Source organism: Gymnodraco acuticeps, unplaced genomic scaffold (assembly GCF_902827175.1).
Source record: "Gymnodraco acuticeps unplaced genomic scaffold, fGymAcu1.1, whole genome shotgun sequence".
Taxonomy (NCBI): domain Eukaryota; kingdom Metazoa; phylum Chordata; class Actinopteri; order Perciformes; family Bathydraconidae; genus Gymnodraco; species Gymnodraco acuticeps.
This window is the reverse complement of record NW_022990109.1, coordinates 60170-88105: the sequence shown is the minus strand read 5'-3', so window position 1 is coordinate 88105 and position 27936 is coordinate 60170. Positions and strand designations below refer to the sequence as shown.

General features: G+C 41.9%; 1 protein-coding gene across 1 annotated transcript; it reads right to left on the bottom strand.

Moving 5' to 3' along the window:
• Positions 1-1081: 1081 nt before the first annotated feature.
• On the bottom strand, positions 1082-27936 carry chrna1 (cholinergic receptor, nicotinic, alpha 1 (muscle)). Its single transcript, XM_034216503.1, has 10 exons — positions 27753-27936; positions 14719-14861; positions 12322-12366; positions 12074-12183; positions 11684-11879; positions 10823-11060; positions 9133-9356; positions 8207-8321; positions 3071-3195; positions 1082-1327 (listed from the first exon to the last, which is right to left on the bottom strand). The coding sequence occupies exons 1-10, from the start codon at positions 27805-27807 to the stop codon at positions 1199-1201; spliced, it is 1380 nt and encodes a 459-aa protein (XP_034072394.1). The 5' UTR covers positions 27808-27936; the 3' UTR covers positions 1082-1198.

Sequence of the window (27936 nt, the reverse complement as noted above, 5' to 3'; positions counted from 1 at the left end):
AAAAACACAAGAGTAGGCCTATGCCATCTTCCTGGTAATAACATTTGAATAAAATACAATTTAACACATATTTTCCAGAGAATTTCACTCTAAAATAAGTCTTTCCTGTGACCAAAATATTAAGGGGTTTATTTGCCTAATTGCATCCATTGTTAATTAGTCCTCAGAACAGCGGACATACAAACGTTCTCATGATTGACCCAAAACGTATTCGAGCTGCCAAATTATAATTATAAGTAATAAGAGTAATAGAGTTGGGAAGGAATGAGTCCTAAAACCTGGAAATGAGTCAGCATTTTACCACTTCCACTTCCTTTGTCTCAGAGTCACCGTATTTATGTTGACAAAGAAAATGAAATAAAATCTGTGGTTAACCCAAGCTGAAGAGATTTTAAATTTTTTGTGTCACGACATTCAATAAGTATGTAAATAACCCACTAAACGTCATTGTAGCCTAACATTAGCCGCTGTTAGCTTAGCGGTGGTGACGTGAAGTCATGTGACCGTGCTGTAGTTCCTTTATAGCCCAACATTAGCCGCCTTTAGCTTAGCGGTGGTGACGTAAAGTCATGTGACCGTGCTGTAGTTCCTTTATAGCCCAACATTAGCCACCTTTAGCTTAGCGGTGGTGAAGTGAAGTCATGTGACCGTGCTGTAGTTCCTTTATAGCCCAACATTAGCCGCCGTTAGCTTAACGGTAGTGACGTGAAGTCCTGTGACCGTGCTGTAGTTCCTTTATAGCCCAACATTAGCCACCGTTAGCTTTGCGGTGGTGACATGAAGTCATGTGACCGTGCTTAAGTTCCTTTATAGCCCAACATTAGCCGCCTTTAGCTTAGCGGTGGTGACGTGAAGTCATGTGACCGTGCTGTAGTTCCTTTATTGCCTAACGTTAACTTTTTACTTAAAACAACATATAGATATATAAACGTGTGTCTTTTTTCTGAAATAGCCCAAAATTCAGCGTAAAAATCCCATTGCTTTGGTTTTTTTAATACTAGAAAAACTAAATCACTGCGCCACTTAGCAATACAACTCTTTACAAAGTAAATCAAATAACTTCAAGTATGACTCATGTAGATCAAGATACGTGTGCCTTTAAAATGCAACTTTAAAACAACCTGAACACATGATAAACACTTATTTTTCCCGATGCGTCTCCAGGTGAAAACGCAGTCCTCTGTGTGTGTGTGTGTCTCTACAGCGTGTTGAGCTCGATGAGTCTGCCGGCAAACACTGCGAGCGTACCGATGATACACACAGCCATGAACACACACAGCAGGATGTGGTCCAGCACCATGGCAACAAACTTCCACTCCTCTGCAGCCTGGAGGAGGAGAAAGTACACACATCCTTTACTCAAGTAGAAGTACTGATACTCGTGTTTAAAAATACTCTGGTAAAAGTAGAAGTACTGACTAAACTTCTTTACTCAAGTAAAAGTAAAGAGGCTTTGAAATGTACTTCAGTAAAAAGTACCCATAACTAGCAGCTGTTTTAAAGAGTACCTGACCTCCCATTATATTAATAGAACAATAATGTCATTGTTAGCTAATGAATGTTTCCATGCTGAACAACGGCAACATGACAACGTTTCCATTGGTCCCTCTTCTTTAGAGAAGACCAGGAAATGATGGATACACGGATCATGTTCAAATCAATAGGCACGCAATGACTCTAAAGAATAATGATCACGCACCAAACACACATTCAGAATAAAGGAACCAGCTGTTTGGAAAATGAGAGAAGTACAGGTATTTGTGTTCAACATGTAAGGAGTAGAAAGTACAGGTATTTGTGTTCAAAATGTAAGAAGTAGAAAGTACAGGTATTTGAGTTCAACATGTAAGAAGTAGAAAGTACAGGTATTTGTGTTCAACATGTAAGAAGTAGAAAGTACAGGTATTTGTGTTCAACATGTAAGAAGTAGAAAGTACAGGTATTTGTGTTCAACATGTAAGAAGTAGAAAGTATAGGTATTTGTGTTCAACATGTAAGAAGTAGAAAGTACAGGTATTTGAGTTCAACATGTAAGAAGTAGAAAGTACAGGTATTTGGGTTCAACATGTGAGAAGTAGAAAGTACAGGTATTTGTGTTCAAAATGTAAGAAGTAGAAAGTACAGGTATTTGTGTTCAACATGTAAGAAGTAGAAAGTATAGGTATTTGTGTTCAACATGTAAGAAGTAGAAAGTACAGGTATTTGTGTTCAACATGTAAGAAGTAGAAAGTATAGGTATTTGTGTTCAACATGTAAGAAGTAGAAAGTACAGGTATTTGTGTTCAACATGTAAGAAGTAGAAAGTACAGGTATTTGGGTTCAACATGTGAGAAGTAGAAAGTACAGGTATTTGGGTTCAACATGTGAGAAGTAGAAAGTACAGGTATTTGGGTTCAACATGTGAGAAGTAGAAAGTACAGGTAATGGTGTTCAAAATGTAAGAAGTAGAAAGTACAGGTATTTGTGTTCAATATGTAAGAAGTAAAAGTAAAAAGTCGAAAAATAAGTAGTGGGGTAATGTACTTCAGTACAGTAACAAAGTATTTGTAGAGATCATTTTACTTACATGCAATTCAAAATGCAATTTATTCACTTGTTCTTGATGCAGATATAATTATTTATTTTGCACACAATATTTTGACTGCTACACAGCTTGGTAGAGACGTTTAGCTTTGTGTGTTGTTACATATGGATGGTGTTGGAGCTATATATTATTTAATAGTTTAACATTTGTTTTCTTGTTGTTTTCGTGTATAGTAAATGTTCTATTCTTTAGTGATATTATTGCAGTTAGTTAAAGTAGTTTTATGCTTTTTTATGGAAGGCAGTTTTGGGCACTGGGTAGAGCACCTGGTGTAATTGTAAGCAAGAAAGAAAGCCATAGGCAAGGCTTAAGGAAAGTAAACCTGTTCATTGTACCTTTGTGATAGGAATAAAATGCACAGAACTGACGATCTTGTAAGATTCGCTATCTGGTGCCTCAGCGGTAGTTTACTTTTAAGCTATGATTTTGGCCGCTACCGATGGTTTTATGAATTGTATGAACTTGTTCAAATGCTTCCTGTCTTACGTTGTTAGACTCCTCGTCTGCTTTCATGGTCTCTGCGATGTACTTCACTCCTTCGATGGCGCTGCGGACGTCGGGGTTTTTAGTGATGGGAGACTGGTACGGGACGCTGGTGGGACCGAGGTTTCCTGAAGAGGAGACACAGGTAGAGAAACATGTGAATACACAGAGAGACACTGCATCCTGGCACCTGTAGAGTACATGTATTTGATTGAGGCAAGAGTACTGGACTTAAACTGCACTGGCCCCTGACACAGAAATGCACACTCCCAGCTCAACCCCTCAATCCCCAATGCTCTCTCTCCTCCTTCTCCCCAGTGGATGTTCCACTGGTCTCGAAGCTGGTGACCAATGCTAAGGCCTCCACCTGCTCCCTTGACCCCATGTCCACGGTGCTGGTCAAGGCCTGCCTTCCCACCCACTGCCCCATCATAACAGACATCATCAACTCCTCTCTGTCATCTGGAATAGTTCCCTCCTGCTTCAAAACCGCCTCCATCACTCCCATCCTCAAGAAGCCTGGTTTGGACCCTGAGGAGCTGAACAACTACCGACCGATCTCCAACCTTCCTTTCCTTAGCAAAACCTTGGAAAGAGCAGTCGCCGCCCAGCTTCATCAACATCTGTCCAACCATGAGCTCTACGAACCCCTACAGTCAGCCTACAGAGCACATCACAGCACAGAGACCGCCCTCCTCAAGATCACTAATGACCTCCTTCTCGCTGCTGACTCCGGACAAATCAGTATTCTCATCCTCCTCGACCTCTCTGCTGCTTTTGACACTGTTTCTCATACAGTCCTCCTGAAATGCCTCTCTGACAACCTTGGCATCACTGGCACAGCTCTGTCATGGTTTCAGTCCTATCTATCAACCAGGTCTCAGTTTGTTAGCATCAGCGGCTCATCCTCCCCCTCGGCCCCAGTCAACCATGGTGTCCCCCAAGGCTCCGTGCTTGGTCCCCTACTTTTCACCATTTACATGCTCCCCCTTGGCCAGATCATACGTCAATTCGGTCTCAATTTCCACTGCTACGCTGACGACACTCAGCTCTATCTCAGCACCTCACCATCCGCCCAGCTCCCTCCACAGTCTTTGGTCAACTGTCTCCATGCCATAAAAACCTGGATGACAGCAAATCTACTCAAACTCAACAGTAAGAAGACTGAGCTCATGGTTGTGGCCCCCAAAGCACTGCTCCGGAAGGTTGGGGATCTCCTCCTCCACATTGACGGCTGTTCCATCTCCCCGTCTCCCGAAGTCCGTAACCTGGGTGTCATCCTTGACTCCACTCTCTCATTTCAGTCACACATCAAATCCGTCACTAAGTCTGCCTTCTATCACCTCAGGAACATCTCCCGTCTACGACCATCACTCTCTGATTCCGTGGCCGAGACCCTCATTCATGCATTCGTCTCCTCCCGGTTGGATTACTGCAACGGAGTCCTGTTCGGGGTTCCCAGTAAAGCCCTGGACAGGCTCCAGTATGTGCAGAACTCGGCTGCCAGGGTGCTCACTCACACCAAGCCCTGGCAGCACATCACCCCCACCCTGATCCACCTCCACTGGCTCCCAGTCAAGCACCGTATCACCTATAAACTCCTTCTTCTGACTTACAAATCCCTCCATGCCCTCGCCCCCCAATACCTGTCTGACCTTCTCCGCTACCACACTCCATCCCGGAAGCTAAGATCATCTGGACAGGATCTCCTCTCCACCCCCCGCACCAGGTTGCGGACTTTTGGTGACAGAGCCTTCAGTGTGGCATCCCCCACCCTCTGGAACTCTCTCCCCCCCCCGAAATCCGCAGCGCCCCTACAAAGTTCTACAAAGAGCTCTACAGAACAGAGTTCCAGGCCGAGCCAGAGGTGGCGCAGTCGTTCTATGAGGGCCTTCCTAACGTCCCTGAGGAGGACCATGCTGAGCTGGAGGCGGAGCTCTCTGCCCAGGAGTTGCAGGAGGCCCTGCAGAGCATGCAGAGTGGGAAGGCTCCTGGCATAGACGGCCTGCCTGCAGACTTCTATAAGGCTCTCTGGCCAGTTATAGGTGACGACCTGCTGAGTGTGCTCAGAGACAGTCTAAGTAACGGGAGGTTGCCTCTGAGTTGCAGGAGAGCTGTGCTCACTCTCCTCCCTAAGAAAGGAGACCTGCAGGAGATTAAGAACTGGCGTCCTGTGTCTCTACTCTGTACCGACTACAAGCTGCTTTCCAAAGTGTTAGCGATGAGGCTGAGGAAAGTGATGGAGCATGTCATTCACGTAGACCAGACATACTGTGTACCCAGCAGGTTGATAACTGACAACGTGACTCTAATTCGAGATGTTTTGGACCTCTCCGGTTCATTGGGCTGTGAGCTTGGTCTGATTTCTCTAGACCAAGAAAAGGCTTTTGACCGAGTTGAACACCAGTACTTGTGGCAGACGCTGGAAGCTTTTGGGTTCAGCTCTGGTCTCATAGCCAAGATCCAGGTCTTGTACAGGGACATTGAGAGTGTACTGAAGATAAACGGTAGTTTGTGTGCTCCTTTTGAAGCTCAGAGAGGAGTCCGACAGGGCTGCTCTTTGTCCGGGATGCTCTACTCCCTGGCCATAGAGCCTTTTTTACACCGGTTAAGGTCAAAGTTACAGGGTTTCTCTTTTCCTGGCTGTAGGGATGTTTTTAAATTGTCTGCGTATGCGGATGACATAATGGTCTTTGTTAAAAAACAAGATGACATCAATGTTTTAACTGAAACTGTGAGCAATTTTTGCAAAATCTCATCTGCTCGAGTCAACTGGGGGAAAAGTGAGGCCTTAGCAGTAGGAGAGGGCAGTATTGACAGCTTGGTGTTACCTGGGGGCCTTGGTTGGAAAAGGGCAGGGTTAAAGTACCTGGGTATTTATCTTGGTGATGACACGTTTTGTCTGAAGAACTGGGACGGGCTTATAGAGAAAGTGGAAGGCCGGTTAAAGAAGTGGAAGTGGATCCTTCCCAAACTTTCTTTTAAAGGGAGAATCCTTATTTTAAACAACCTTGTTTCCTCCATGCTGGCTCACCGGCTGGCGTGCACCGACCCACCCGTAAACCTGCTGTCCAGGGTGCAGGCTCTCATGGTGGACTTCTTCTGGGACCGCATGCACTGGGTCCCTCAGAGCGTCCTGTTCCTGCCAAAGGAGGAGGGGGGACATGGCCTGGTTCACCTGGCAAGCAGAGGGGCGGCCTTCAGGCTCCGGTTCGTCCAGAGGTTCCTGACTGGACCTGCTGACCTGGTCTGGAGACCCGTAGCTCGGGCCTTATTGGAGCGCTGTGGTGGGCTGGGTCTGGCTGAGTCGCTGTTCCTAATGGACCTGAAAGGATTACGCCTGAACAATCTCTCGGGTTTCTATGGAGGTCTCTTCAAGGTGTGGGGACTACTCAAAAAAGAGAGACCAGAGTGCTGTGGCTCACTGTACTGGCTCCTCAGAGAGCCGGTGGTCCGTGGATCTCGTTTTGTGTGTGGAGTAGGGCCTTCTCTACAACAGAGACTCTGTGAGGAGAGGATCCTCACGCTGGGCCAGGTGGTGGAGGTGTGTGGCCCCGGTCTGGACAACGCTGCAGGCCTGGCCTCACGTCTGAGCCTCAGGTCAGTCCGGGTGGTCAGCCTCCTGCTGCAGAGCTGGAAACAGCAGCTCAGCCAGTCAGAGCTGGCGCTGATCGCTGCTCACTGTAACGGACTGAAGTCTCCAAATGACAATGACTCTTTTCCAGAGATGCAATGTTTTCCTGATCTCAGTTGTGAGGGTTTTTTTGTTAAAGTTGGACAATGTTACTGATTTTAAGTTTAGCACCATGTCCAACAAAACATTTTATTATTTGGGGACAAAGGTTCTGAATCAGAGCAGACTCCAAGAGCGAGTGGACACCCGGTGGAGAGCCCACCTGGGCCTGCCGGAGGCTCAGAGGCCTGAGTGGAGAGCGCTCTACAAGCCTCCGCTGACTAAGAGGGGTGGGGCTCTCCAGTGGAGGGCTCTCCACGCTGCGGTAGCTGTTAATGCGTTTGTTTCTGTGATCAACCCTACAGTGTCTGACGCCTGTCCTTTCTGTGAACAGAGGGAAACCATTTTCATTGCTTTACAGAATGTGGTCGACTCCTTTGTCTTTTTCAGTTACTCACTCAGATGTTGATTTTGTTTAATGTGGTTTTTTCTAAGTCAATGTTCATTTTGGGTTGTAGGTACAGCCAGAAGCAAAAGTGCAAAAGTCAGCTTTTGAATTTTTTGTTGGGGCAGGCTAAAATGGCCATCTCCCTCAGCAGGAGGAATAAAGTTGCGGGATCATTGGATACCGATGCAGTTTCGATTTTCAAGCGGATGGTTAAAGCAAGACTGAAAGCGGACTACAGTTACTTTTGTTTAACAAAAAATGTGGGAGAATTTGAGGCCATGTGGTTAAAAATGCTTTGTGTTCTGTGGAGAAGGAGGATCTTATTTTCAGTCGTTGTCTGAACTGACAATGTGTCTGTTTGGTTATTTGCTTTGTGAATAAAAGTGGTTTGAAAATCTCTCTCTCTCATAGAGAAGAGATGAGAGACGAGCAGATCGCTATGATCTTAGCTCTCTCTATCTCTCTCTCTCTCTCTCTCTCTCTCTCTCTCTATCTCTCTCTCTCTCTCTCTCTCTCTCTCTCTCTCTCTCTCTCTCTCTCCGTCCGTCCGTCCATCCATCTCTCTCTCTCTCTCTCTCTCTCTATCTATCTATCTATCTATCCAACCATCTGTCCGTCCATCCATCCATCTATCCACCTATCTGTCTGTCCGTCCGTCCGTCTATCCATCTATCTAGTATCCCCACAAACCATCAAGATACGAATATTATACTTCTATACAGTGTAGACTCTTCTTGCACTATTTCTATTTTATTTGTATTTACTTGCACATCTCAAACATTCTCTTGCACTATTTTATCTGTATTATCTGTTGTATCTGTTATTTGTTCTATGTCCTATGATGCATTGCTGAAGGAGCCCTATCTTCACTGTAGCTAATGAGCAAATGACAATAATGCCCTGAAACTTGAATCTTGCAGGTACATTATCTCCAAATAAGCCAAACCACTTCAAGTGCTCGTGCATTAGTTTCCAATGAGCTGAAACCTTTACGTTTAAAACAAATCTGCGGCCTTACCTGAGATGTCGGAGATGTCCATGTCCGTTGGGAACGATCTCTTCTGCCGGATCTCCTGCCCGGGACGCTTCATCGTGGAGAAGAACATCATGTTGGGAATGGTTTCTATGAACACCTGAGAGACAAACACAAGCACCAGGTATCCATTACATTTAATAACACTTCTTCAGTCTGATATATTTCTAGTTATCTTAAAGGTCCCCTATTATACTGTTTTTCATCAATATATTATAGGTCTCAGATATATACAAATATAAAAACTTGTCTATGATGTGTTTTGCTCAAAATACCAAACAGATCATGCATTTTAGAAATCCCTCCATCTGTTCCAGCTCGGTTAGAGAAACGCTGATTCGGGGTCCTTAGCTTGAAAAAAAAGAGGAGGGGGAGCTAATGCCTGCTCAGAATTACCCGGCAGATACAGTTAAATGATGCCGTGATTAAATGCCATCATGTTCCAAACCACATCAAGGATTCTTTCTGAAACAGTATGGAGCTCAAACTATTTTCCTCTCTCAGGTTTACCACAAGGTTAATTCCTTTTTTGTTTCCTGCTTCCTTACACATACTCTCTCTAGTACAGGTTAGCTCTGAGTGTAAGCGATGCTTGCTAATGTAAACAAAGACCATATTACGTAGGGCATTGTTTCTGATAGCAACGTTTCTGATTGGGCCGTGGGTCCACATTTCCGATATTACGTCATATCGGACGCAAATCTGGATCAGCTCCGTTGTAGCCCCATTTTTAGAGATTTCTGCTAAGTTTTGCCTGTTATTTCTGCACTTTAGATGGGTAGGGTAAGGAGGAGAAGACAGATGGTTTTGTTTTCTGACATTTCGGGGACATATGTCTTTGTATATCAGACATCAAAAAGTGCATTTTGCATGATAGGAGACCTTTAATAAGAAACGGTGGGAACAGGCACCTTGCGTATCCAGTTGGGCATGGTGTGTGTGCTGGGCGAGCGGTGGTGTGTGTTGATGACGATGACGGTGATGATGATGGAAGCGATGACGAAAACCATGGTGAACAACATGTACTTCCCGATGAGAGGAACAGCGCTGGAGGTGGAGGGGATGAGCTCAACGATCACCAGCAGGAACACAGTGAGGGACAGCAGGACGGAGATGGAGAGCGTCATCTTCTCACCTGCGCGCACACACACACACACGCGCACATGCACATGCACACACACACACACACACGCACGCACACGCACACACACACACACACACACACACACACACACACACACACACACACACACACACACACACACACATTATTCCTGCCTATTCTTTCTCAAAGATATTGAAGTGACTGTTATTTTGTATATATTGATTGTTGTGCTTTTATGCATGTCTTAATGTGTGTATATGTGTCTATTGATTGTGTATATATATATATATATATATATATAGATATACATATTTGTATACATATTTTTACATATCTTTGTTATTCGGTGTTGTGGGAAACGGTATTTCGATCTCTCTGTCTGTACACACAACCTGAAAGATTGATAATAAAGTTGACTTTGACTATTCTGCCTGTTGTTTAAATTCCTCCTAATTCACATTTAAAAAATGAATACTCTGTTTTTGTTTTGATTAGGTTTGGTCTTGTTTTCCTGATTGCAAACTGATTTAGTTGTGTAACCTGTTATAGCAGAATGTTTGATACAGTGTATTTCTGATATGTATTAGAGATCACATGCTATATGATGTGTGTTACTGAGTTGGGTCACACACAGTTAGAGAGACAATGGTCGTTCTGAATTATCAATGGATTCATTTTAAGTGAGCTGACACCGAGGGTAGAGGAAGTTCAGAGAAGGCCTCAGGTTATAAAAACAGTTAACCTTTAGTTTAGTTAGTTAACTAATCCTAAAGATGTCATGAGACGATGACGTTTAAACATATACAGCTTTCAGAGAGATAAACATGGGGCATCTGTGTGGTAGGCTGCATGATAAAATGTGTGTGTGTTCATTGCAGTGGCTCAATATGCTGTATGATTACTGCTACTGTCGGGGGGCACTTCCACGATTGGCGGCTGTGGCAGCAGGTGATGTACTTCCCATTATTGTTTGTTTGTTGCAACAACTAAATAATAATTATTGATCAGCTATATCTGTGTTTGTGTTTTATTGATTCCTCTCTGTTTCAGTCTTTCCTGTTGTGTTATGCTGGATCGCCACAACAAACCCTTTCTTGCAGAATGTCAAAACATGATCCTTTAATCCCTTCACAAAGCGTATCAGTTACGTGACATGGAGTTTCTACCCTAGAGCCAACAGGAAAACATCGGGCATGGTCTGATATGTTTTAAGACAAGTTTCTATGCACTGTCTGTCTCCCACACTGTGGAATGATCTGAACATCAGACAGGCATCCACTGTCTGCTTTGAAATCACTTTTGAAGACCCACCTCTCCTTGGCGTATTCACATCTTGTAGATTGTTACTTTTATTGCTTTTAAATTCTCTATTGTTTTTACTTGTACTTGCTTTATGGTGTGTGAGCTGAGCTGTGTGATGTTTTGTTTGTTTGACTGCACAGCACTTTGGTCTGGAGGTTTTAAAGTGCGTTATATAAGTCTGTATTGTATGGTACCGGAGTCAGTGGGCAGGTAGAAGACCAGTCCGGTGAGGAAGGAGAACAGCATGCAGGGGATGATGACGTTGACGATGAAGTAGAGCGGCAGCCGCAGCATCAGGAAGTGATACGTGATGTCCAGGTAGGGCGTGTCGGGGCAGCAGGTGTAGTAAACCCAGTGCTTCCAGCTCCTGTAGTCCTTCAACACCCACTCCCCTGACTCCATGAAGTTACTGAGGTCCGGACGGTCGCTGTCCTGCACACAGGAGAGGAGGGGGTAATTAAAGGATGTTAAAGGATAGGGTATATCTGGTGTATTATTATATATTTGTTATTGTCTCGTGCTTTTACATTAGTTTCTTTTTGTCCTATCGGTTTTGTCTAAATGTATTTATGCTGCTTTTTTGAATATATTTATTGATGTACACTTTGGTCAACTCTGTTGTTTTTAAATGTGCTATACGTAAAGTTGGATTGAATTGGATAGATATATTTTATTGATTGATGTACTAGTGCATTCATAAACACAGTAAGTTGTAAAAAATACTTTAACATATTTTAAAAACTCTTATAGAATAAGGAAAACATAAATGTTTACCAGGTGTTTAAATATACCCAAAAGTAAATGATTGTTTTTTATTGTTTGTACATTTATCCGGACGATCGCTGTCCTACAACGCAGGGGAGGAGGAACAAAGGTAAAAGGTTTTGGGTAAAGATTAGATATACCGCAGCATGATTACAAGGCATTACCAATGAGTACATTTTTACTTTTAGTTTAGTCAGTACTTCTACTTTAAACACGATTATCTGCACTTCTACTTGAGTAAAGGTTGTGTGTACCTTTTCCATCCCTGTGTGTTTCTGGGTGTCACTGACCTGGTTGATGACCACCAGCAGCCCGTCGTAGGTCCAGGTCCCCAGCTTCATGCTGCAGTTCTGCAGGTCGAAGGGGAAGTGCAGCACGATGATCTCGCAGTAACTCTTAAAGATGGCCGGAGGGTTCCAGATGATGATCCCCGTGTGGTCCAGCAGGACTTTAGTGAATTGGATGATGGCAAAGTCTCCATCAGCACTGCAGAGGAGGAAGAGGAGGAAGAGGAGGAAGAGGAGAGGGGGTTCAGGAGAATACATTGAATATGAGAGTGTGTGTGAAGATATGAGAAATAAAGTGTATGTGAGGATATGAGAGAGAGAGAGAGAGAGTGTGTGTGTGAGGATATAAGATAGAGAGAGTGTGTGTGAGAATATAAGAGTGTGTGTGTTTACTTGTTGTATAGCACCAGGTCAGGTTTCCATATGTCTGCTGAAGGGACTCTGATCTTCCTGATGCCTCCGTAATCAGCCGGATTCCACTTCAGATTCACATCTAACCATCGCTGGGGGAACATAGGAACAATTAAGCATTTAAGTTTATTAACGCACTGATAAAAGCTGTATTCAGTTGTTTTATTTACAGCTAAAAGTCTAAATACATTGTTAACATATTTACTATATGTTTTTGTTTTCACATTTACCTGCTTCAGACGGACGTTACTGGTCACAATCTGGTTCACTTCATCCTGAGAGGCAGAGAAAACACAGAAAACAGTCAGAAGCTTTCAGAACATTATTCATGGTCATTTTAGTAGAATTAGTATTTCTTGTAAATCTGATTTTTTTTTATTGTATAATGGAGCTCCAACAAGCCGTGTAGGACAGAGAGTGAATACACATACTTTACAGAGATGCTGTGAGAAACCAATGTGAGTTTGGAACATTGAACAATGTAAATCTATTCTAGTAGACCTCAACAATGGAATTATGATCAGTAGAAATGGCCACGACATGGGACCTTTAATAATAATGTCAATGCACCCCCAAACTACAATGCGCATGCGCGGAGCTAATTCGCCTTCCATTTGGCTGATGGCTCAGAACGCACGTCGTGATTGGCAGGCAGATTTGAAACTCAATGGGAACTGTGGTCGGCGTGAAACAGGTGGATTATCGTCTGAAAGTCTACTTTATGGAGAAAAACTTGATTTCAAAATCACCTCGGTGTCCAACAAGTCGGAGAAAATGTTTTAAACCAAACAACTTGTGGGGAAAAAAACACGTTTGACGCTGAGGCTTTATCCCTGGAGAAAGTGGCTAATTGTTTGCACCTGTGTTACCCGGTCAAGAAAATGGACGTTGGGGATCTTAACGGACTTTCTGAGAAGATTACCAAACATGAAAACGAAAGGATATCATTGTTCTGGTTTTCCTAGCAGAAGAAAGTTTGTTAACACCGCTAATTGATATCCATCATCGACATGTTGTGGGGAAAACTGCGACGATGAGAGGAGGAGGAGGAGGAGGGAGGAGGAGGAGGAGGAGGCCTGGAGCAAAAAGTGTTGAAGACTTAAAAAAAAGAGAGACTTTCAGGCTGTCATCCATCTTTACAAACGGTTGGAGCTAAAGACGCAGAAGGAGAGCTTCAACAGTAAGAGATATTCAGTTTAATTTGTGTTTCTGGTGTCTATGGTTCTGAGATGCTCTGCTTGTGATGTCTCCTTGTTGGGGTTTAGGGACTGAGGTGTATTCATTCCTGGTACAATGAGAACATTTGAGATTATTTTAGCTTGTTGTGGCCCAAGCTTAGGCCTTCATTGGTTTCAAGGGATTCGGTTGTTATCATGCATTATTTTCTACTGAGGTGAAATGTGGAAGACTTTGGTTCATTTGGTCTGCTTTGGTCTGCTTTGGTTTGCTTTGGTCTGCTTTGGTCTGCTTTGGTCTGCTTTGGTTTGCTTTGGTCTGCTTTGGTCTGCTTTGGTTTGCTTTGGTCTGCTTTGGTCTGGCTGAAAAAGCTGAGCTTGATTGTTATTTTTCCATCTGAGAATATAAGCTTTTAAATGTATGCAATGTGCTTGTTTTGTGCTTTTATGGCCGCTGGGCCATGCCTGCAGTGTTGTTGTTATTTACACTAAAATGACAATCACTTCATGCTCTTTGAAGTGGATGACCCCCTTCTTCTGGACGCAGAAGGAGAGCTACCAAAGTAAGAGCTGTTTATATGTTATTTGCTGCTTGTGTTTTTATCTGTCATTGCCGCCGTGCCATCAGCTGGGTATGAGTTTGTGGTTCTGCAGAATGAGGCACTGATGTCATAAAGTCTCCTCACCTTGTTGCAATGTGTTGTTATTTACGCTGGAGCTGGGTTCACGAGGAAGTAGCCTTACATCTGCATTGTGCTCCGATTCCTTTTCCCATTTTTGCATTGTTTTGGTTGCCATGCCATCAAGTGGTGTAGACCTTTGTGACTTTCTTGCTGTGATTGTATTGCAAATGAACGTTTAAAAGAGATGGATATTTCCCACTTGGTGCATGCAGAAATCCAACCTTTCTGCGTTTACTGACGTGTTTGGTATACCTTCATCGTTGATTGCAGGACGAAGGACAGAGGCGGAGCTCTCTTGGTGGTTTTCTCTGATCAATAGGACTTTTTGCTTGTATTGGATCATGCGATATATAAATAATACTGAATATTATTAACATAGCGTCATTGAACATGGTATAAAGCAGAGCCTCGTCTCCAATTCATCAAATTGTTTTAAGTACCGCCCTGTTTTGCATTTTGTTATATCTTATAATATCCCTTGTAAATACAGTAGATACAAATTGTGGTCATTTAAAGAAATATCTATAAGAATGTGTGCAGTTTAATAATATATATATGTATAATTGGTACAGTTTAATAAGTTGTATTTATATCTGGTGCAGTGTAATATATATATCTTTTAATTTGCGCATATTTTATTGAACTTTACGTATCATTTCTGCAGTTTAATATTATACATGTATTATTTATGCAGGGTTTTTTTTAATCGTATTTGATCATTTCAAGTGTTGTGAGCATTCGATATGTCCACTCCAGTTATTGCTCTCACCACGCTGATGAGCTGGATGAGCTGCAGGCCCACGGTGACGACCACAGCTTCACTGAAGTGCTCCACCGGACGCACCACCTTGTTGTAGCCGACGAAGATATCTTTGACCAGACGAGTCTCATCCTCCGAGCAAAGCACCGGACCTACGACACACAGATATACACAGACATATTACATTTAGGATAGATTTGAATACATAATCGACTTTATTGAGTCTCAACCTCTGAGCAAAGCACCGGACCTACGACACAGACACACAACACATTTTATATTTATTTGAATACTTAATCGACTTTATTGAGCCTCATATTCTGATCTTTTTGGATGAAGATCAGGTTGTGTTTTAAGGCAGTGACTTTGTGGTGTTTTACTGTCAACTGTGTACTGCCGGTTCAAGTCCCCGAACAGACCTAAATATGGAGTGTGGACTGCTACTTGGAGAGCTCCCAGTTCAACTCCTGCCCTGCCGTGGTGCCCTTGAGCAAGGCACCGGAAATCCCCCTTCCCCCCCTCACTCCCATTGCTGTACAATAGCTGGCCACTGCTCCTGGTACTAGACTCCTGGCACTAGGATGGGTTAAAAGCAGAGAACACATGTCACTGTGTGTGCTCTGCATGCACCATTACAGAGGGTTTCATCCCTCCCAATATTAAGAATGATTAAGAATATAATCACACTAGATGCTTCAAATGATTACAGAAAAGCAGTGAGCATTCATTTTCCATGTCTTTCTTTTGGCAATGAGAGGAAATGACCTCTTATCCCGACATTAAAAACATTTAGAAACAAGTCACCAGGAAGGTTACAAGAGGCTAGGGCTGCTCGATTATGGCAAAAATCATAATCTCGATTATTTGGGTCAATAATTGATATCACGATTATTAAAAACGATTATCCATTTACTTTGAAAACATCCATTTATTGCAAATAAAAATTTGAACGGTATGTTTTTAACAGTTGATTACTCTGAACTTTAAGTATAATTCAACTGAAAAACCAATACAAAACAAATAAAAGTAAATAATCGTTTTATTTCGATTATGTTTTTTTCATAATCGTTGCAAGCCAAAATCGTAATTGCGATTAAAATATGATTTATTGCGCAGCCCTACAAGAGGCCCTATTATTATGCTTTCTGGGGTTTCCCTTTTCTGTAGTGTTTAATGAAAGTGTTTGTAAATGAGAAATATAAAGAGCTTTTTGAACATTAAAGTAACATGTCACAGTAGAGGCACAACATACACCTCTAAATGAGCACAATAAGGCCTCTTTAACACCCTTAAACTGAACTTGGAACTTTGTCAGTAATGTCTGATTTGTTCTCGACACATACTGTGCTTCACACATTCACAACAAATCTAATTTTAGTCTCACGTCAGCTGAGGTTCAGATCATGAAATGCTCCAGCTGACGGCCATGTCGCCCTGAATGTTTTCACACCGGACCTCAAACCACAGCTGAAGCCCGCCGGTCGCTTTTAACCGTGATTCACACAGCAAACATTTCCCAGGCTTCAAGCAGCAACCTGAAACCTTTCAACATGACTCAGAGAGTTGGAGAGCATGTGGAGAGAGGAAATATCAGATGAGGGGGGTGCAAAAGTACACACATCCTTTACTCAAGTAGAAGTACAGATACTCGTGTTTATAAATACTCTGGTGAAAGTAGAAGTACTGACTAAACTTCTTTACTCAAGTAAAAGTAAAGAGGCTTTGAAATGTACTTCAGTAAAAAGTACCCATAACTAGCAGCTGCTTTAAAGAGTACCTGACCTCCCTTTATATTAATAGAACAATAATGTCATTGTTAGCTAATGAATGTTTCCATGCTGAACAACGGCAACATGACAACGTTTCCATTGGTCCCTCTTCTTTAGAGAAGACCAGGAAATGATGGATACACGGATCGTGTTCAAATCAATAGGCACGCAATGACTCTAAAGAATAATGATCACGCATCAAACACACATTCAGACTAAAGGAACCAGCTGTTTGGAAAATGAGAGAAGTAGAAAGTACAGGTATTTGAGTTCAACATGTAAGAAGTAGAAAGTACAGGTATTTGAGTTCAACATGTAAGAAGTATAAAGTACAGGTATTTGTGTTCAACATGTAAGAAGTATAAAGTACAGGTATTTGAGTTCAACATGTAAGAAGTAGAAAGTACAGGTATTTGAGTTCAACATGTAAGAAGTAGAAAGTACAGGTATTTGAGTTCAATATGTAAGAAGTAGAAAGTACAGGTATTTGTGTTCAATATGTAAGAAGTAGAAAGTACAGGTATTTGAGTTCAACATGTGAGAAGTAGAAAGTACAGGTATTTGAGTTCAACATGTGAGAAGTAGAAAGTACAGGTATTTGAGTTCAAAGTGTAAGAAGTAGAAAGTACAGGTATTTGAGTTCAACATGTAAGAAGTAGAAAGTACAGGTATTTGGGTTCAACATGTGAGAAGTAGAAAGTACAGGTATTTGAGTTCAACATGTAATAAGTAGAAAGTACAGGTATTAGTGTTCAACATGTAAGAAGTAGAAAGTACAGGTATTTGAGTTCAACATGTAATAAGTAGAAAGTACAGGTATTTGAGTTCAACATGTAAGAAGTAGAAAGTACAGGTATTAGTGTTCAACATGTAAGAAGTAGAAAGTACAGGTATTTGAGTTCAACATGTAAGAAGTAGAAAGTACAGGTATTTGAGTTCAACATGTAAGAAGTAGAAAGTACAGGTATTTGTGTTCAACATGTAAGAAGTAGAAAGTACAGGTATTTGAGTTCAACATGTAAGAAGTAGAAAGTACAGGTATTAGTGTTCAACATGTAAGAAGTAGAAAGTACAGGTATTTGTGTTCAACATGTAAGAAGTAGAAAGTACAGGTATTTGTGTTCAACATGTAAGAAGTAGAAAGTTCAGGTATTTGAGTTCAACATGTAAGAAGTAGAAAGTACAGGTATTTGAGTTCAACATGTAAGAAGTAGAAAGTACAGGTATTTGTGTTCAACATGTAAGAAGTAGAAAGTACAGGTATTTGAGTTCAACATGTAAGAAGTAGAAAGTACAGGTATTTGTGTTCAACATGTAAGAAGTAGAAAGTACAGGTATTTGAGTTCAACATGTAAGAAGTAGAAAGTACAGGTATTTGAGTTCAACATGTAAGAAGTAGAAAGTACAGGTATTTGTGTTCAACATGTAAGAAGTAGAAAGTACAGGTATTAGTGTTCAACATGTAAGAAGTAGAAAGTACAGGTATTTGAGTTCAACATGTAAGAAGTAGAAAGTACAGGTATTTGAGTTCAACATGTAAGAAGTAGAAAGTACAGGTATTAGTGTTCAACATGTAAGAAGTAGAAAGTACAGGTATTTGTGTTCAACATGTAAGAAGTAGAAAGTACAGGTATTTGATTTCAACATGTAAGAAGTAGAAAGTACAGGTATTTGAGTTCAACATGTAAGAAGTAGAAAGTACAGGTATTTGTGTTCAACATGTAAGAAGTAGAAAGTACAGGTATTTGAGTTCAACATGTAAGAAGTAGAAAGTACAGGTATTAGTGTTCAACATGTGAGAAGTAGAAAGTACAGGTATTTGTGTTCAACATGTAAGAAGTAGAAAGTACAGGTATTTGAGTTCAACATGTAAGAAGTAGAAAGTACAGGTATTAGTGTTCAACATGTAAGAAGTAGAAAGTACAGGTATTTGTGTTCAACATGTAAGAAGTAGAAAGTACAGGTATTTGATTTCAACATGTAAGAAGTAAAAAGTACAGGTATTTGTGTTCAACATGTAAGAAGTAGAAAGTACAGGTATTTGATTTCAACATGTAAGAAGTAGAAAGTACAGGTATTTGAGTTCAACATGTAAGAAGTAGAAAGTACAGGTATTTGAGTTCAACATGTAAGAAGTAGAAAGTACAGGTGTTTGTGTTCAACATGTAAGAAGTAGAAAGTAAAAAGTGGTCAGAAAAATAAGTAGTGGAGTAAAGTACTGATACCAGAAACATGTACTTAAGAACAGTAACAAAGTATTTGTACTCCACTACTTCCCACCCCTGAGTTAGAGGCACATGCAGACAGATCAACAGCAACAGCAGTGCCTCTAAAAGTCCCTGAGCGTCTGAGCTCACGGATCAGATGTGTTTCTGTGGAAGTCATCAGACAGGAACTTAAGCCGAGTGTTAAGAGGAAAACCAGCAGCGGCCAATCCACCTCACAGGAAGTCTGGATCAGTTAGAGTTCAGAACCTGCATTCAACAACTCGTCATGCTAAAGGTGTAACAGAGTCCATGAATTATGTTTTAAATGAAAACATACTACAGCCTACTACTATGTTTATGTTTATTTAGGATCCCCATTATCTTTTGCTATATGACACAGCTTATTAGCATAGCACTGCTAGCCAGGCTGAAAGCCAAGACTTTGTTTATTTGAAACCAGATGAAAACAAACTGTAACGGACCCTGCCGTGTTATCTATGATTACTCTACGCCTTACATTCATAATTTCAGCCGGAGGGAGGGGGGGGTGAGTGCGAGTGAGTGCTGTCATCTTCCCTTTACAAGCTTCACAAATGTATTTATCGTGTGATTTTGGAAATAAAAGTTTCATATTCTGAAAGCCAAGACTTTGTTTATTTAACATTCTTTTAAAAACATCCGAAATAAAAAACTTTTTATTTTTTATTTATTGGCTCATGATAGGCCCCTGATCTCCGTAAGCCCCCGTGCATTAAGGCGGCCCTGCCCACAAGTATAGTAATGCTAGGACACACACACACACACACACACACACACACACACACACACACACACACACCACACACACACACACACACCACACACACACACACACACACACACACACACACACACTCCTGATGCACGTATTGTTGGGGTTTAGTTTCATGGCTTCTTTTGGCATCTTCCTCAGTGTGGATGAGGAGTTACGTGCCGTTGTTAATTTCTGTCTGCCATCATGTCTGTCACTTCCTGCTCGCTGTCTGTTGTCCTGTAGCACGCTTTGATCTGGCCAACGACTAAAATAAACGCAGGGGAGGCGGGACAGAGGAGCCACTTGGAGCTGTCAATCATTGCCCACTCTCTGCTCCAATTCCCACGTCACACTGAACCATAAGTGCAAACAATAACGGCTAAAAGGCCTGCACGGTTTGAAAAAGACCGCGTGATTTTGCAAATGTGATATGATTCACGATATGAAAATGATCATTGTTTGTATGCCAGGAATTCTCCGTGAATTGCAGCTCCTTTCAGATATTTTCACATCATTTACAAATGTGTTGCTTACTGCTATTTGTTGCATTAGCGCATATTGAGATTTCTGTGAATTTTGCAGCCCTTATTTCAAAGGCTCTATTTATTTTCTGCCACTATCTAAAGTAAAATTGCATATGATGATATTTCTGCCATGAAGGAAGCTTTTGAGCAAACGTCTCGTGACAGGCTGGGGAAATGCCGTGAAGGACAGTGAATCGCTCCGACTGTAACAATGCATTTGAGCGTGGATATCAAATAAAACTACTCCTAAAATGGCCTTGTCTGTCTGCCTTCAATGTGAATCTCTAACCTCCAGAAAATGAGCTTGACTTGTTGCATTCACTCAAAGGAGGAGTGTTGTTCAGTCTGATCATTGTGTGTTAGCCTTGCTCTAAACACAACATATCTCCAGATTGCTTTCCTATTATTATTATTATTATTATTATTAATAAATATTATTGATAGTGAATTGTTCTATTCTAAAAAGGAGGTACTCATACATGTAAACTGTATGAACATGCAGAGTAAAAGCCCAATAAATTCAGCTTCTGTGTGTATTTATATCTGGTTGTAATATCTTGAATGACTCTCAAACTGTCCCGTAGTTCATAGTCCTTGTTATTAATGAGAAAGATCTTTTCTGAGCAATAATGCTTGGGTAACCATCACTAAATACAACCTAAAAGAAGTGCATATACTTTTAAGAAGCCCTGTTGTGCTTTTTGTTATAGGTTTATGTTCATTGTTTTGCTTTTATTTGTCTGTCCATAGTCCTTATGTGCCTTTTTTATCTATTCTTATGTGTGCCTTTTATCTATTACTGTAATATTATATTTTATTATAATGTTATGTCTGCTGTGAAGCACTTCGGTAAAACCCTCTGTTTTTAATATGTGCTATATAAATAAAGTGGATTGGATTGAATGGTCTGCAAAGGATCAAATCTAGATAACATCATAAATGCATCTACTGTAACTAGATCTTTAATAACAGGGTTTTGTCTGAACCGGGTAACAACTCTTACTCTCGGCGTGCGCCCTCATACCAAAAATGCAGATTTTCCCCGTGGAATGTTAAAGTGACGCCAGAAACACTATTTCTGTTCATCAAAAACTGTAACTGCAAAAATATGAAATCGTGTCAAATAGAGCGTCAGACGGCAGAGACAGCTTGGTTTTTACGGAGCTTCGATGTCACGTTGTTGTTAACGTCAGCGGCCATCTTGTATACAGGTGCCATGTTCTCCCGAGAATTGATATCTTATATACAAACACAGCGCCACAGTATTGCCCTCATACTATATGTAAACATGTTGGGGAAATCCTGAATGTCCTCTTCCAATATCAGAGTCCACATGATAACAAAGGTATCCCAACTGTAGCTGTGAACATGGCAGGATGTGTGATTACCTAGAAGAGCATCAGGGCTGTTTGAGGCATATGATAGCTATGTGATCAACATGATGATTCAGCCTCTATGGAGAGAGACATGACAAGCATGCTCATTTCTGACGTGGAGCTAATCTGAAGTAAACATTGAATACTGCTTTCTATTCCTCCATCTTGTGACTGTGTGACTCCCTCTCTTGGATATCAGCATGAAGGACACTGTTCAGGAACTAGTTGATGCTCTGTATTAGGGATGCACGATATTGGTTTTTTGAAACCGATACCGATACCTTCCTGCTTCTCAAGACCGATAATATTTTTTTTTTTACCCCACTAATTATTTTAACGCAATTAACGCATGTGTATTTTTTTTCCTCGGCCGCCCCGTAGTTTCAGAGCGCATCGAGTTTCAAATACCATCTACGAGCTAATGCTGACAGCCCCGCTCCTGCCGCCCGCTTGTGGCAGACCACACTTCCACGCTCACCGGCAGGCACCGACTGGCCATCTGGAGGACCGGGAGGGTGTGTGTATGTGTGGCCCGAGCGAGAGACCTTACGTGCATTGTTGTTGTTAGCATCTGGTGCTAGCTAGCTGCGCTAACGGATATAAGGAGCTGTTTAAATGAAAACAGAGGAGCGACATTTCGCCACAACTGCGCCGAGCACTTGACTTTATGCAGGAAGCCAGACAGTGGGACATTGTACGAAAAGTCAGCACACTCAGCACGGATAGTGCGCAACATGATTGCAGCGTCCAGGCAGCTCCGGTTCGAGCGTATGCCTTGAGTTGCACATAGCTCCAACGCCCATACCACCGACGACATGTTTGTTTACTGTCCTGGCTTCACGGGTTAGGGAGCGCTGGATTTGTGAAGAACTCCCATCTTCCTAAACCACTAATACCACAGTACTGGCAAAACGGGAGGAGCCGAGTGAAAAACAAGCGCCCCTCATCCCAATCCACCCACACCGCAGTATTTTTTTCTTTTTTTTTACTCAAAAATATATTGTATATTATCTGGGCTATTAATACTGGTATCGGGTTTATCGGGATGACGTCATAATTCCTAATATCGGACCGATAAATATCGTGCATCCCTACTCTGTATGTGATGACTACTTCCATTCTGGAGAGGATCACAGATACATGGATCCTGAGGTTGAAGCTCAAGCCGGGGACCAGTGAGAGTTTTCTAACAAAACACAAATAAAAAAAGGTCCTGTTTGGAGGCGGGGAATTTTCCGTCTGATAATGACAAACAATCTCCAGCTCGTAGATATTTTTTAAAGTGGATGTGCCGCTATAAAGATGATTTAAGTGAATGAGAGCGTCTTTTATTGCACATCTGCAGCGATGCAGATAATGTCCAACAGGCTGCGTCCATTCATCCTCACACACATCCTCTATCTATTCTTCACAAGTGGGTTTCATAAAACATCCCGCAACGAAATCACTGAATTGGAAAGGATGAATAAAAGTAATTCTATTTGGATTTAATGGACTGGTGATCTGGCCTGAATGCTATTATAGGAAAACTAAAACAATAAATGCTAAAGGGAAAAACAAAGTCAAATCAGCTTTGCTACCATGATGTAAAATACATTTGCAGATGTGATAAAACATTAGTATTCATAAAGCATTGGTAAAGCAGTTACAGAGCTTTCTATAAACCTGTGAGCCATTTTAGGATAAATGTATTTAATCCACTCAAATGATATATTCTGCTCAAGCCTTTTCAGAGCTTTAATACGCATTTGTTTTATTACATTTTATAGAATACACATGAGATCAGCACAGTGACATGTTTCTGCTTTTTTCCCCACTGTCCTTTTGCAATTAAAATGTTCAATTTGAGATACTGCCAACACCAACATGTGAGCAGTGGTGATCCTAGAGTCTGTGGGGGCCCTAGGAAAAAATTCACTGGGGGCCCCTCGAACCAGCTTTCATCACCATCAGTGGCGCCCCAACACACTCTTCCCCAGTGACGGACTGGCCATCGACAGTTTGAGAGTCATCGAATCCCGATGGGCCGGTAATGAAGTGGGCCGGTCGGATAAGTCACTAGCACCCCCCCCCGTCAATAAGTTGCTAGCGGTATTTACTTGCGGTACCGAATTGGGCCGGTTGAGAGTCCCGGGCTGATTTTTAGTCCCCCCCCCAGAGCGGAGCAAAACTTAAAATAAGAAGCATATGCATGGGGCCGCCTTGAGGGGGTTTCCCGACATGTCGTTGCAGTAACTTAAAGGGTGTTTCATGTTGTCGTTGCTGTGGACCTTCTTAATCTACCTTCTTTGGGGGCCCCCTTCTGGTCCGGGGCCCCAAGCAGTTGCCTGTTCGCAAGGGGCGCCCCTGCATGTGAGTGGATCATGTCCTTTGGTGTTATGTTGATGTTTTGAGAAATGTATATGGGGAAAACGATGCATTTCATAACATGATGAAGACTAGGTCCTAAGGACTGCAGATGGAAATGAATGAACTATTGGCTCAAATCTGGCATAATTCATCTCAAAGTCAACTTTACTGTACATTTTTCTGTGTGTTTGTACAGACAGAGAGATCGAAATAACGTTTCCAACAAGATCAAGCAAGTTTTAAATCTGTAAAGGGACTTATGATTTACTGTCAGAGGCTTGTTGTTCTACTGTTTCCTGTATTTGGACGGTCACAGGTTTAATCCCCCCTTCAAGAGACAGCATGTCCATTAACTAGCATGTGTCCCGTCCAATTGTCCTTGAACAGAGACCCCTGTCCCGTCTCTCTGGAAAATATAAATCTCTCTTGAAGAGGGCAGCAGCTACGGTAAATGCCTTACATCTGAATGCAGAGAGGAATGCTAACAATGCCGAGCCTCCGCTTTTTAGGGAGGCTGAGCGACAGATGCCAAGACACTCGAGTTTCTTACGGTGAAAGATCATGTGAAATTCTAAGATTAAGAGATATTTATTCGGGAATGCGTGAAGCAATAGGGCGACATTGAGATATGATGACGAGATATAATATTACCAATACTTTTCCCTTGCTAATATTGATAACGACCCCTAAAATAACTGGCTGTGTCAGGTTCTTGTGGGAAATGCTGCAAATCAATCAGCAGTTCCACCATGGCTGTGTTTATGCTTTTTGCATCGATGTGATTGTCAAGTCTTCTCTGTTTTTGATGTCCCTTGAAAGGGACTCGAAGCATCTCCTTGACTTCTAACTGGATTCCACTCCAATGTCACAGCAACTGTTACCTTTTCAGTCTTTTTATTTCAGCAGTTCACTTTGGTTTCGGCTAATTGAAATACCATTTTAGAAAACCAAAGACCCTTAAAAACTCTTGTTTCTCATCAACAATGTACAATATCAGGGCATATTTGCATATTTTGTGACAGGATTTATCAATACTGTGTCGTATCTAGGGTTGCAAAGGGGCGGAAAGTTTCCCGAAAGTTTCCATGGGAAGTTAAGCTGGGGAATTTTGGAAATATTCGATGCAAAATTAAATAAAAAAACATGACATTTCAACAGATTTAAAAAAAAAAATGTTTTGAACAGAACAAGTTTTAATTATTTTATTGAACAATTATTTGTTTAATTGAAGAACGAAAACAGGAATGTTGAGTTAAATGTTACTCATCCACCCCAACCCCACTCATTAAAAAATGAACAAAAATGCACCCCCCATCCAAAAATCCCCACAAAGTCCCATTCTAAATGAAAAGAGCCCTTCTCCCTCCAAGAAGTCCCATTCTAAATGTTAAATGAAAAGAGCCTTTCTCCCTCCAAGAAGTCCCATTCTAAATGTTAAATGAAAAGAGCCCTTCTCCCTCCAAGAAGTCCCATTCTAAATGTTAAATGAAAAGAGCCCTTCTCCCTCCAAGAAGTCCCATTAAACAAAAGCAAATCTTCCTTCAAGCGATCCTCTGCATTTTTGCTAAACCCTTTCGGTCAATGGGCTCTTCCTGGGCCTCATCAACATCACACTCTGAGTCGTCCTCTTCAGTGTCACTGTCCTTGTTGAGGATGGCTAAGTGTCCGGCTCAAAGAGCCTAAAGGCCGCAACACACCAACCTGAGACCAAAGAATGCGTACCGAAGGCATCCCGACTTTTACGTCCGCTACGTCGCCTGCGACGCCCGCCTACAAACACACCGCAAAGACTTCGGTCGACGAGCGGCAATAACTGTCCTTACCAGCAGAAAGCGGTAGTGTGTATTCGTCATTCAAAAGAGGCAACAGCCAATCAGAGTGATTTCTTTGGCCAATTCAACATCGCGGGAGGTGTGATGTGCCGTAAAGCAATGACGGTGCGGGACACACCAACCTGAGTAGGGTGCCGCGAATGCCCGACTGCCTCTGACGGCCTCTGACTCCCAAAATCGGGTAGGTGTGTCAGGGCCTTTAGGTTTGCCCGAATGCCAACCAGTTTTTCCACTCTCACATGTGTGAGCCTGTTGCGAACCTTTGTGTGGTCTCAATAGCCATGCAGTAAGCAGTGTGCTATGGCATGGATATTCAAGTGTACTTGAATGGCATCTGTTTGTTTTAGTCAAGATTATGCTAAAATATACTTTCCCCAACTATATTCAAGTTCCCTACGAAGAGCCAACCTTCAATTTAGAAAATTCCCAGTTTATTCCCATACATTTCCGTTTATTCCCGTTAATTCCTGTGGAAAGTTTCCATCTTTGAAAATTCCCGTAATTTTGCAACCCTAGTCGTATCGTAGCTTTATTTTGGGTTTTCAGGCCATGAGTCGAGAGGCTGTCTGCTGTTTCTGAGCTCCATACACAGCAGTCTCTGGAGAGATCAGTACTTTTTACACAATGAACATGCATTTAGAAAGTTGCTTGTGCAATTATGTATATCATATACAATCTCAATATACCTAACCATAAAAAGGCATGATTAGAAAGACGTCTGGTTTGTGTTTTCCAACAAAGTTGTATTAGGTGAGAGTGAACAACTCTGTGGTAACTTGAAACTATCATTGTTGCTGTTGTTGGTTGTATTTCTATAAATGTCCCTCTTTTATTCATACTTTTTTAGGACCTTCACTGCTACAGAAAATCCACAAACATATCAAAAACAAAAACAACACTCTGCACTAGGGGTATAACGGTATCCGTATTCGTCCCGTACCGTCACGGTTCGGACGTCACGGTTCGGTGCATGCAGTCACACGACGAATACGCCTTTTTTTTTTACGAGTGGGAAATAAGTCTGTCCTTCAGGGCAGTATCCAATACACTAGTTACAATCCAGGGGGCGGTATTGCACCTAAAAGCTGTTTGCCAGCCGCCCTTAAACAACAAACGAAGAACAAGAAGAAACACAACAACACAACGAACGAAATACAAGAAGAAGAAAAGTTAGTATGGCGATTTCAGATAACACACAGGAGCTAGAACCCACCTGCTTCTTTTAAATCAGCTGTGTGGGAACATTTTGGGTTCCCTGTGGACTACAACAACGATGAAGTGCGAGTGGTGGATCGGACGAGGACGGTGTGTCGGCGTTGTTAGACAGCGGTGCGGTATGCTAATGGCAACACACGCCAAGCATGCTAAATCACATCAGAAGGCATCACCCAGATTGGCCAATCACCGGAGCCCGGCGAAAGACAACAGCAGTTCAACAGCTGATCTCCTCTGTTTTTAAGAAGCCAATAGACATGAGAGCCGAGAGACCAAAATAAATAACGGAAGCTTTTGGCATATGTTTTTCAACGGCGCTCTTAACACTTTCTTATTATTTATGATGTAATATTTTCAAGACATTCTTTTTAGTTTTACAGCTTGATGAAACCTTTTTGTTTGACATCAGCCATTATAGATAATATGGCCATCTGAGTGTGTGTGGTTTGTTTTTAACTGTTTAATACAGTTAATTATTAAAAATGTCAGAGTTCCTTATTTTTAAACTGAAACTTGCTACTGTTAAAAATAAATAACAAACCTGGAATTATGCATTTGGGACTTTTTTTTGCTTTTTCTTGTTGTACCGAACCGTGACCCCCAAACCGAGGTACGAACCGAACCGTAACTTCTGTGAACCGTTACACCCCTACCCTGCACCCTAACCCCAATCACACCTTAGCATAATGCACGCTTTAATACGTTTAACCTTTACAATATCTGTTGAAAATTGATGTCGTATTTCATAAAAGACAACTGGGAGGTTGTTTTCCGAATAGCAGAAGCTGGAGAGACATGAACTTCAACTCTGTGATAGCTTGGAATCATATGTTTTGGTAGTATTGCACACACACACACACACACACACACACACACACACACACACACACACACACACACACACACACACACACACACACACACACACACACACACACACACACACACACACACACACACACACACACACACACTTACCAGCGAATACACCCAGGATCCACATCCACCAGATCTGCACCTTAGAGAGGTTCATGTCTCCAGCAGATGTTTGTGAAGAATCCCTGAAGTCTACAGCATCTGTTTGATAATGAGGTGTTAATGCTAAGCTAATGCTAACGGGCTTCACGCAGCAGCAGCAGCAGCAGCACTGAGCTGTGGACAG

What these genes read in the sequence shown, in the direction of transcription:
- chrna1 (XM_034216503.1), bottom strand. Translation starts at nt 27,807, where the DNA reads ATGAACCTCTCTAAGGTGCAGATCTGGTGGATGTGGATCCTGGGTGTA. An exon ending in GGACATCTCCGACATCTCAG is followed by an intron (nt 3,196 to 8,206) that starts GTAAGGCCGCAG and finishes TCTCCTCTTCAG; the next exon opens with GAAACCTCGGTCCCACCAGC. An exon ending in CAGACGAGGAGTCTAACAAC is followed by an intron (nt 1,328 to 3,070) that starts GTAAGACAGGAA and finishes CTCCTCCTCCAG; the next exon opens with GCTGCAGAGGAGTGGAAGTT.